General features: G+C 44.2%; 1 protein-coding gene across 1 annotated transcript in view; it reads left to right on the top strand.

Annotated features, from left to right (window-relative positions):
* The window catches only part of GEMIN5 (gem nuclear organelle associated protein 5), a 67,459-nt gene that overhangs the window by 31,472 nt on the left and 23,690 nt on the right, over positions 1 to 12,297 (top strand). Inside the window, exons 13-17 of the mRNA XM_075210127.1 lie at positions 1,867 to 1,940; positions 2,682 to 2,863; positions 4,155 to 4,294; positions 6,078 to 6,249; positions 6,356 to 6,574. Coding sequence (XP_075066228.1) covers positions 1,867 to 1,940; positions 2,682 to 2,863; positions 4,155 to 4,294; positions 6,078 to 6,249; positions 6,356 to 6,574 — 787 coding nt within the window. The remainder of the gene's footprint in view (positions 1 to 1,866; positions 1,941 to 2,681; positions 2,864 to 4,154; positions 4,295 to 6,077; positions 6,250 to 6,355; positions 6,575 to 12,297) is intronic.

Here is a 12,297-nt window from a genome sequence, read left to right as displayed (position 1 = left end):
GGAATTTTCGTGGCCTAAATGATAAAATTAGACGGTCTTTGGTCATATCCCAATTAAAAAAAAAAAAGTATGAGGCGGATGTTATATGTCTAACTGAAACTCATCTAGTGGGAGGTAAAGTGTTGGCCCTATGTATACTTGGTTTGGGCTTGAACAAAACATCTGTAGGCTTATTAGACTGCTCACTAATACGTTTCTCATGTTGGTAAAAGTGGTCATAGCTAGGGAGTGGATGGCACCGGAAGGCCCGACTATGAGTAGCTGGATTTACCTTGTTAAAGATACAGTCGGCCATGAAAGTTTCATGTACACCAATAGAAACCTAGTGGATAAATATAAAGAATATGATACAGGTGGAGAATATCCCCCATGTGTTACTGAAGGATCGAGGGAGGTGGAGCTCTCTTAATGCTCGGGGCAGACATTCAGCCACATCCTTTGTTATTAAGGTCAACAATTGTATTTTGTATTGGTACTACTGTGTTATTATTTTATTGTATCTTGAAATTTTGGATGATGTGTATACCCTGATTTGAAAATCTGAATACAGATGCATTTTGAATCTACTGTGTATGAATATTTGACACGGCTTGTATCACTGTGTGGGCTGTAGCTATTGTTTTAGCCTAATGTTTTGGGGGGTTTTTTTGTGTTAAAAAAAAGAAAAAAAGCGCAATCAAATTTTACCTGATTTAAAAAAAAAAATACACTTCAAGGGCCTCCGTTCGAAAAGCAGAATTAAGGTTTTTGACTGAGCTCTCCCATGTCTGAACCATATCTTATCTTTCACGATGATAGGGCGGTTCTCAGATCAGTTCCGGCTTTCCTACCAAAGGTGGTGTCCAGCTTTCATGTGAACCAAGAAATAGTGGTTCTGGTATTTAACGTGGCCCACAGTCCCCAGGGACAGGTTCCATGGAGTCTTGGAATGTGTTAAGGGCTCTAAGAATTTATGTCAGGAGGACATCAAAGATTCGCTACACGGATTCTTTATTTGTTTTGTTTGACTCCTCTAAACAAGGATGGCCAGCCTCTAAGCAATCCATGGCTAGGTGGCTAACTTCTACTATTAAGCAGGCTTATGTCAGACCTGTGGCAGATCGTATTGTAGCCCATTCTACCCATTCAGTGGGGGCGTCCTGGGCTGCACGAAATGGGACCTCAACTGACCAGTTGTGCAGAGCAGCCATGTGGTCCTCGGTCCATACTTTTACTAAATGCTATTAATTTAACTTATTTCGTCATCAGACGCTCCGTTTGGCAGTAGTGCTCTACGTGCCGGACTGTCATGGCGGTCCCTCCCTTAAGGGGGCTTCTTTAGAGCATTCCCATGGTAGCTGTGTCCCCCAGATAGGATGAAAGAGAAAAGAGGATTTTTATACTTACGATAAATCCGTTTCTCTGATTCCATCTAGGGGACACTGCGTTCTCTCCCTTCTGCTCTTCTGCTGTGTGGTCTCTTTTTGGTTGACTCCCCTTACTTGGGGCTTTATAACTAAACTGAGGAACTACAGGGGTTGCAGAGGGGGAGGGGTTTGTCAGCTTAGATACATTAACAAAGTTAACCTGTTAAGTGCCAACTCCACCTGCACTCTCACAACCCCATGGTAGCAGTGTCCCCCAGATGGAATCAGAGAAACGGATTTATCGTAAGTATAAAAATCCTCTTTTTACTTTATGCTCATTAACATTGAGGAACAGCCTCTCTTGAGTGAGACGGGGCCCCCGTCCACCCGCTTACCTTATTTGGGACCTAATGGGAGATGTATGGGTGGATTTTATGGCCAGGTCATGTGGGTGTCCCAGTTGTTCTCTTTATTATTATAGGAGCCGTAGGTTTGATGGTTTTTTGTTGTGTTTCATCAGCACAAAGTGCCGACGCACACAGAGATGAGTTGGAAACCTGACTGGCAACATTTGGCTGTTGGCAACGAAGATGGGTATGTGATCTGTGCCTATATTAGGAATTTCTATATCAAAAATAGCTAATAACGATATTTAAAAAAAATAGGGGTTAGAGCAGAAGAAACAATTGTTTGGTATTCACAGGACATTGCAAAGAGACTTTCGGAGCAAAAAATGGTTAATGGTTTTTGTTACATTGTTTTTGAAGAGAACTTGTGCTCTCAGGCTGCTAATCACTCCATGGCATTGCCTAAAATTTCACCATTATAAAGTAATCCGGCAGTCGTGCTGAAAATTCTCAGGTTGTGTCATTTGTCTGCTTTGTGGTTTCTGCTGTGCATAGATTATATAAATACAGATAATGTCCTCCGTCTGCAGCACCTTGAGAGGGTCTCTAGAAGCCTCATCGGCTCCATAACATAACAAATGCAGCGTGATAACTTTTATATGACAATGTATTATTTATAAAAAAAAAAAAAAATGCATCGCACAGTATATGTCTGCCATTAGTTTCATGCATAGGTCATTAATTTAGCCCTATATGTGATATGGATTTCTGCTTATTAACGTGTACGAGTTTTCTGTTTGTAATGTGCACGTCATGTGTTGTTGAACTAACAATCATATCAATTACACCATGTCTGTTGAAGAAGCGGATGCTAGAAGTTACCTTTGCCTCCCTTTTAGCCCTTTCTTTGGTTATTTTCCCCTTTATGTCACCCCTGCAGCTAACACTTATCTCCCCCCCCCCCCCCCCTCCCGTTCTGCTAACACAGGAGCATTGAAATCTTTCGGGCTCCAAATCTTCAGCTGATCTGCACTATCCAGCAACATCATAAACTGGTGAATGCGCTTCGTTGGCACCACGGTCACAGTGAGGACCCAAAGCTCGGCTTCCTTCTCGCGTCCGGATCCAACAATGCGGTCATCTACGTGCACAACCTGAAGGGGGCGCTAGGTGAGAGTCTGCTTGTTTGGTGTCCGATGCTGTGCAGTATTCCTAACCAGGTGTATTCTGCCTTGACAGAATCTGTTGCCCATTCCTTTATACAGCTCTATAAAAATCATTTACATCACATAAGAGGGTGGAGCCTGTTTATTGATGACAGACATCAGAAGCCATCAGTGCGCAATGCAATTCGGTTACATACTTCTTACTGAAGACAGTATTGTTTCAAATGCAGTTCTCTGGGGGATATTCTATATCTGTGGAGGAATCTGAAATGGTTCTGATGGTTCTGAAATATGTCATCGATGGAAGAACTGTACATATTCCACTACATTGTTGTAATTTTGTTCTTCTACTTTGCACCTCTGTGCCCAGGTTGTCAGACAGTTTCAGCTATCCCCTGGAGCATGGCATTGTAGGGGGGGCTTTCTGCATCCTGTTAGTCCTCCCGCTCCCCTTACGGGATACCTCTCCACCCCCCCCCCCCCCCCCCCCAAGGGGACCCATTGCTGCCTAGGACAGTCCTAGAGATAAGCCAAAGTCGACTTTACTCCTTAAGCTGGGTACACACTACACCGTTTTCGTCCAATAATCGGCTCAATCAGCTGACAAACGACCGCTCGTTCAAAAGTCAGGTCAGTGTGTGTAGTGACACAATGGTCCAAAGTCTGCCCAAATGGACGATTATCGCTTCATTTGGTTGGTCGTACCGTTTAATATTTTCGTTCCAATCTCGTTTCCGCTGTGTAGTGTGTATAAACTTCCCACCGATCCACAACAGTGAGTACGAAATTACAGTCATTGCTCACAACAACATAGCTGTAAAAAGTCGCTAACGGGACAGCTTCTCTTCCCTTTATCATCTAAAACAAGGCTAGTGTGTATGCAGTCCATGGACCGAGCGATCAGAACATCGATTGCGTGTAAAATCGCTCGGCATAAAAAGTTGGTGGAAAATTCTGTAGTGTGTACCCAGCTTTACAGAATGTCCCTCAGAATATTCAGTTTGATCCTTGATTTGTTTATGGCTTTAACATCAAAGACATGCGTAACAGGATCGGAGAACAAAAGTATTCTTTCACATGCCAAAAAAAAAAGTTGGATGCTGCAATCCAATTCGGTCTACCTGCCCGGTCTTACAGGACATGGCCAGCTTCAGTAGACACCAACACGGAGGGGAATTTCTTACATCTTTCCAGGATCGTGTGTCTGAGTGAAAACACTTTTCCATTTATGTTCTGTGAAAAGATGAGAAATGTATCTCTGTATTTACAAGTGTTATCGTCTTGTATCACTGCAGAAAGCTCCACCGATGCCCCCGTCACCCTCACAGACCCTTTCCGTACTCTGTCTGGACACACTGGAAAGATCACTAGTCTCTCGTGGAGCCCTCACCATGACGCCAAACTGGTATCAGCCAGCTATGATGGCACCTCTCAGGTAAGAGGAACAACACGGGGACTGATTATTAATATTTGGAGGATGAGTGTTTATGCCTAACAATTTCATTTTATTTTTTGTTTGTATACATAAGACTATTTTGGTAGGTGGCTCCTAATTAAAGCTGCTTTATTAGCCTTTCATAAGCATATATGCTAAATTAGTAATAGTGTTGATTCACTCCCCTACATCCAACACTTCCTACTCCATTGTTTTATGTTCTGTTTTAGTAGAAATCCATTTAAAGGACCACTAAGCCTAAAATACAGGATGTCTTATAGGAAAGAGCTTATTAATAGGAGTCACAAATATATACTGAAGAAGTTTCCATACCTTGACAGAACATGAAGTTTCATTGTATTTGCTTTTCTTGTGCTCTCTCTCTTCAGCCATTTCAAAATAAGAGGCTGACTACAGTGTGTTAATTTTTGTTGGTGACCAGGCGTTTGCTGTGCATAGGGAAAATATCATCCTCCGCACACCTTTTATCCAACGTGTGCTCATTCTGATAAATTCTCGCAACTTATATTGAGTGTTATCAGTAGTTTTTCTACCGTGTTTAGTGGTTCTTTCTAAAACAACAAATATTCTTCTATCACGTTCATGGTCATACATTATTCATGACAACAGATGGGAAAGGCTTCGCTCTACCAGAGACCCTGGCACTTTGAGGACATAGCTTGTTACTAGATGTATTTGTTTTGCTGACGTTCTCCGGACACATAACCGCCAAATGTTTTGCACAGCAGCAGCAGTAAACCTGACAGTGTCAGATTGGAGAGTTAGAAAGTAGTTCAAGGAATGTAAAGAGTTTAAATGAAACTAGGTGAACCTAGTGAGAAGCGCATCTTGTTAACATCTCCATCACCTGTTAAGGGGGACACAGATGATGGGTTATGGTTTAGCCCTAGGCGAGGCACTGGCAAACTGAATGGCCTCCTGCTCTTCCCTATAACTCCTCTGTACCCTTTCTCCTTCCCCTGCATAGAAGGTGGACACACGGCTCTTCCTAGTCTCATGTCAAAGGGTAACTCGACTCAAAACGTACATCTTTATTTTAATTTGTGGTTAACAAGTTATACTAGAATACTTATCTGGGGTGCGTTATTAGTGCCAGTGCAGATGGTCTAAAAGGGCTCCTACCCTGCTACTACTAAGATGGGCTTGTTTAAAACCTATCGTACAGCCGTGTTGACAACATCCTGTGAATTTACCATTTGAATGAATGGAAAATGAGGGCATTGAAAATACTGCGGTCTGTTTGAAAAGTTTACGCAGTAGCAGAATAGCGTAGTGCATTGCTGAACCGTAAAGCCTTTGGGGTACCTGACAGATTAGGGAGAGTGGTAGACCCCAGGTAAGTAGAACTACGTGTTCTGACATATCTTATTGGATTTCACTGAAAAGTAAATCTTAAGTACTGTGTGGAGTTCTCAATGTCCGGGCACAATTATTTGCCTGCTGCCTCACAGCGTTCGGGTCATGAGTTCAATTCCTGGCCATGGCCAGGAGTTTGTATATTCTATCTGTGTTTGCGTGGGTTTCCTCCGAGTGTTCTGGTTTCCTCCCATACTCCAAAAACATTCTAGTAGGTTAATTGGCTGCTATTAAATTGACCTTAGTCTCTCTCTGTCTGTGTATGTGTGTATGCTAGGGAATTTAGACTGTAAGCTCCAATGGGACAGGGACTGATCCGAGGGAGTTTTCTGTACAGCGCTGCGGATTTAGTGACGCTATATAAATAGCTGATGATGATGAATTTATTGATCTGTTGTTCCCCCAGGTTTGGGATGTACTACAAGAAGAACCGATCAGTAACTATCAGGGGCACAAAGGACGACTGCTCTGTGTCCAGTGGTCTCCGGTAGAGCCAGACCAGGTGTGGACTGGGGCAGATGACTTCTGTTTGCACAACTGGTCCATATCAAAGCAGGAACACAGCCGACCCCCAAGAGGTTTGTTCTCGTCTTGATGTTTGTTCCTGGTTGAATCTCCGTAATATATTTCATAATAGAAAAAAAATAAACCTGGTTTCCACTTTCATATTTTCTCTGCCTCCAGGAAAGAAAGCTTTTGACCTGGAAAAGAAACGCTCATTGCAACCTAAGAGCAAGACAAAGAAAAAAAAGAAGACTGACAGCACAAGTCAGGACTTGGCAGGTGAAGTAGTGAGTGGAGAACAAGAAATCCCTCTTCTCCCGACACAAAATGGAACGTCTGATCAAGAAGAGGATCAAGTCCTTACTGAGATGACGGCAGAGAAAACCGCACCACGGGAAGGTATGGCATGGGTTTCCCTTACAGACTAATACAAGCAAATAACGGTGGCAAAATCGACCTGGTATTGCTGTGTGTGAGGCCTGAAAACAGCCAATCAGATGAGCCAATAAAAATAGATTGGATTTCGTGGAGGCCTGCCCAAATATCCTCTGGTTTGGATGACCGCTGCTGGCCTATGTCTGTGGCCATCTGCTAACCACATTGTGATTCACATTGTGTGTGGTCTTGGACAGCGGCCTTCTCCTGTTCCACCATCTAGGGGAGAGATGCTTAGTCATCTGCTTAAAAAAATAGTTGAACAATTTAGTTAAGATTAACCCTTTACCTTCGTGTTTTCTGAACAATTTATAGTAAGATAACGTAAGAAACAAATTCAAAAGGAAAGATGTTCATGAATCCGGAACTCTAAGGCTGATGTCAGGACGGGGGCTTAGGATAACCGAGGGCATAGAGGTTGCGGCTGCACCTCCTAAAAACGCTACTTATGACACTTTAATAGTGTATAAATAAGTTAGAGAAAAAAGTTTTAGTCTGTAAGCTGTCAAAGTACAGCTGATGTGTACACCATAAATGATTCACATGTCTGAATTATTAAAAGGACACCCTAGGTACGCCTGACCAATCCTGACCTGCACTTGTTAATCAAGCTGTCTTCTTTCAGCTCTAAAGCATCTAACGCGAGCTTTTGCAAATTGTTATGTCAGGGTTTCCCGTCTAGTGTTATTATCTAGAGACAAATGTGTTTATTATTTTGTATGATGCTTTATTATATCTTCTAATTCTGTGTGTTGCTGTGGGCATATCATAAATAAAATAAGACAATGCATTATTTAGTCATTTGACCAATTAGCTGAGCCAGGAATATACCCGAGGACATGTGTTTCTTATTTGTTTCATTGTAAAAGTTATCAATTACTAACCATGTATAGAAACACGAAATTACAAATATTGCATGTTAATGGTGTTGTCCACTTTTGTCTGTTTCATACCCCCCCCACCCCCCCCCCCCCCCCCCCTGCTGTTATCTGAGGTGACCTACTGAAGTAGCAACTAAGGGTAGGATTCCTCTGAAACCACAGTGCTGTCTCAATGTAAGCCAAGCGGATTGTGGATGTTATCCAACAAGCAGTAGATTACTTAGATGCAGACCAACCTCGCTTACAGAATGAAGAGGTTATTGGTCTAACAAAATAAAGTTGTACGTTCCACATAGCATCTGAGAGCCCGGACCACTTGCAGAGTTTGCAATCCGAAATATTGTCGGAACAGTCTGCTGGTTCAGGTGAAACCGAGAGACCCTCCTTGGCACAAAAGAGGGCTTTGTGTGAAGCACCACTCTGTCAGAATGAAAAAACAGAAAAGAGGGGTTATATTACAGCACCCCCAACACAGACACACGATGGGCCGAAGAACTAGTGAGTAAAAACACAACCTTCTAGGTGACCTAGCGGAGACCAACCGAGTTTAAGGGCTCAAAGTAAGCTCCCTGAGCACTAATTGAGATCCCAAGGTCAGCAGGATTGAGAAAATCTCTTGTAAGAAAATTGATAACAAGCGTGGAAAACTAAAAAACTAAAACTAATTTCACACCACGGAAATAACCTTTCCCTACACAGTATTGATCTAATGGTTTCTTCGCCTTAATAATTTGTCTGCACATCTTTGTGGGAAAAACCTCTGGCCTGAAGGATTAACGTTTCAGTAGTCACGTTGTTAAAGCAAGATTACTTAGAGTGACAGCAAGAGGTAAAAGGCTAGTTGGACCTACAGCCATCAGTAGGATGTCTAAGTACCATGCCCTGTGTGGCCAATCCAGAGCCACTAAAATGGAGGTCACCCGTTCGCTTTTTAGCATCTTTAACACCCCTGTAAGCTTGGAAATCGGCTGAACAGGTACAATAGGTGAAACTTGTTGGATCGCCCTGGCATCCATGTAACTTGCCCTGGTTTCTCTGGACCTTGCGCAGAATTGAGGAACTATTAAGTTCAGACATGATGCCATAAGATATAGCTCTGGCAGACCCCAGAGCTGATCCAATTCCGCAAACGCTCCTATGTCAAGGGACCGTTCTCCCGGATGGATCCTGTTTCAGCAGAGAGAAATCGGCCTCACAATTTTTAACCCATGGGATGAATGTGGCCTATTTCACTGGAACCTGGCACTCTGCCCCCTGCATGTTCCCCCTGATGGTTCAGGTAGGCTACCGCTCTTGCATTGTTTGACGGGATCTCCACTGGCCTTCGGATTAGGACCCTTTGTCCCTGTAGATCGCTCTGAACTCCAGGACATTGATTGACCATGAGGATTCCCGGTGAGACCGCGGAATTCCTACTACCAAAGTGGACCTATGACTCCAAGTCTATTATTTCCAAGTGTCTGAAAAAAGAGTTGAAGAGACTATGTAAAACCATTCATCAGCTTCTTCTGTCTTTAAATAGAGAAAAGTCAGAAGAAAATGTAACCTCAGGATCCTCAAATCCTAAAGACTGCAGAATCCCCGGGACTAAGTCACCACTCTGTTTCTCGGGGTATCCTCAACACAGTAAGTGTCCTCCCCCTCAGACTCGTAAACTAACTACCATCCTCCTCGGAAGAGACATCAGAGTCAGAAACAATGGCTTGTATTGTTTCAGGAATAAGGTGCTTGACTGTTTTCCTTTGAGGAGTGCTAAGGAAACGTTCCATGAGGAAGAACCTCTAACCAGACCTTTAGCAGACTTTGTTAACGACTGCTCCACCTCTGCCTGGGAAACCATACTAATGGTCGGCATCGGCTGTGAAACAGGAGTGTGTGGTTTGGTTTGAGAAGGAAAAAGGTACACCTACATCTCTAGTCTGAGTGCTTAGTGAATTCAGCTATGGATGTCAGTGACCTAGCTCAAATGGCCGCAAGTTCCACGACCGCAGTCGCAGAAGAGTGCTGGTCACAGTGCTCCATCTTGCACTCTACATCGGGCATTCGGGTCAATCTGACCTAAAGATCATTTATGATCATGGATCTCTCCATCACTGTCAACAACTCCACAATCTCATCTGTCCCCCAACTCCGCTGCCTGGGAGTCACCCTCGACTCCTCTCTCTCTTTTGCCCCCACATTCAATCCCTTGCCCAATCCTGTCGCTTCCAACTTCGCAACATTGCCCGCATCCGGCCCTTCCTATCTCATAAGGCATCCAAAAATATTATCCACGCGCTTATCATTTCCCGGCTGGACTACTGTAACCTTCTCCTCACCGGCCTCCCCCGCTCTCGCCTCGCCCCCCTTCGTTCTATACTCAATGCGGCTGCGAGGCTTATCTTTCTTTCTCGCCGCTCCTCTTCTGCCTCCCCTCTCTGCCTTGCCCTACACTGGCTCCCCTTCCCTTACAGAATCCTTTTTAAACTTCTTACCCTCACATACAAGGCTCTCTCCCACTCCACTGCCCCTTACATTTCCAATCTCCTCTCCATCCACACTCCCGCCCGGCCCCTGCGTTCAGCCAATGACCGTCGCCTCTCCTCCACTCTGATCACCTCATCCCACTCCAGAATTCAAGACTTCTCCCGAGCTGCCCCCCTGCACTGGAATGACCTCCCATGGTCCATCCGTTTGTCACCTAACCTGTGCTCCTTCAAACGGGCACTCAAAACTCATCTCTTCCGCATTGCCTACCAGCCTTCCACCTAACCCTCTCTCCATGCTCACTCTCCTCAGTAGAGGGGAGCGCTTGTTCCCCTCCTCCGACATCCTCTGTGCCTGTCGCCTGTCTACCCTCCCTATAGGATGTAAGCTCGTATGAGCAGGGACCTCCTCCCTCCTGTCTCGCTACCTTCTCTTCTGCTCCAACCTCCACTCACTTGCCTTGCCTGGAGCCTCTGAAGTGTTGGTACTACTCGTTTATTGTATTGTACTGTTATTCCCTGTACTGTCCATTATTTGTATTGTGTACGGCGCTGCGGAAACCTTGTGGGGCCTTATAAATAAACGATAATAATAATAAAAATAATAATTTAGAATTACGTCTGGCACAAGTATAGTGCTGTAGACTTTCCAGTGGACCCTTTAGTGTTGGAAGTCCTTTTCTCAACCACAGTGGTGAAACACACAGATCTGCACCAGAGAAGTAATGGCCATGTAACACCCTGCCAGTTAAACTAAGGAAAAGGATATAAAAAGAATATGTGTTAACCCTGATGCTGTTCGGTAATACAGAAAATCTGGTCACTCACATGCACACTACTCAAGCTAAGCAAGGAAGAACAGTGTGAAACACAAACAAGTATAGTGTTACAGCCTACCTTGAGAGCAAACGATTTCCGATGAGGGAGCACAGCAGAAGGGAAACCACACGAGCGCAGGAAATGTCCACCACGCGGTCCCCCTTCATCCACACTCTGCTACTCCATGCATGTAACGTTACTCACCACTCTATCGGAGAGAACAGCTTGTGCATCCATAGTGACAAAGGCGATATTCTACAGCGGCACTTACCTGTCTGTCCACAAAATAATTTAGAATTACATTTTGGTACAGGTATAGTTACTTTTCAGTGGACCGTTTAGCCTTGAAGTTTCTTTCCCAAACATGTTGGTGAAATTTTAAACACGGATAAAGAATAATATACTGCATTTATACAGGGTTAATGCAAACACTGATTACAAATAAATTATTCCTTAAGCAAATACACTGTATGCGACAGGTGGTAAAGGCACACTTCTATACTGCCTGCTGTAACTCTTCTGTAAAGAAAAGGGCTGCTTCCGAGAGGCAAAGCCCTCCGAATGCGCCTGCAGGGAAGGATACAACCCCTTGTCCTTCCGAGTAGTGGAAAAAGTTTTAAGCATGTTACTACTTACAGTTTTGGCTGTGACCTGCAAGTGCTGGAACCACTAGTGACCTGTCGCACCGTCTTACCTGAGTCCGAGTTGTACTCTCTAAAGAGATCTGCTCGTTTCTGGGGAGATCTCGGGTAAGCCGTGCATTCTGTAATCGCGTCTCTTGCCACTGATGCTGTGCTCTCCATGGAGGAGATCTGCTCCTAGGGCTTTCCCTTGTTTCAGTATTTCACCTCACTTGTGCTGCTCATTGCTAAGAGGCAGGTAGGTGTTACTTGTCGGTGCTCCGTCTCTGCAGTTTTCACAGCTGAAATGTGAGGCTGGGGAGAGGGAAACAGACAAGCTATTCACTGCCTGGGAGGTGTCCCTGATCGCATATAAAAAATGAAAAGTTGAAAATTAAAACATAGGGCGAATGAGCCCTAAATAGAGACACCCTACTCCAAAGGGCACCACTAAAACTGAAGATGGCTCCGGATGGGAGGGACATAGTAGGGGAGGAGCTAAGATTTAAAGTGCCCTAGCTCCAATTCCACCTACTGTACCCCATGGTCGCAGTGTCTCCCGGTGGCTGGAAAGAGGGTTTTTCACATTTTACAACATGTGTTTTGTCTTTGCTATTATACAGCAATTTATGGCGGGGATAGTTTGCTTCTTATATTAGATTCTTAAGCTGAGCATACACAGGCCAATCCAGTTACGCACATGTTGATGTCACAGACCGGTAATATGATGATCACATTCACGGTCAGATGCAGTCATGGTCCAACTACACTTTTCTCTCCTTCCCGAATGAAATTGGATAGATCCATCAATGCTGTGATTTGCTGTCATTTAAAACTGCTTGCACTTGATGGTGGATGGAATGATATGACCGGCGACAGCCCGAGATTACGCTCCCTCTTGG

This window comes from Mixophyes fleayi, chromosome 4 (assembly GCF_038048845.1).
Source record: "Mixophyes fleayi isolate aMixFle1 chromosome 4, aMixFle1.hap1, whole genome shotgun sequence".
In the NCBI taxonomy this organism is placed as follows: domain Eukaryota; kingdom Metazoa; phylum Chordata; class Amphibia; order Anura; family Limnodynastidae; genus Mixophyes; species Mixophyes fleayi.
This window is presented reverse-complemented; position numbering and strand designations above follow the sequence as displayed.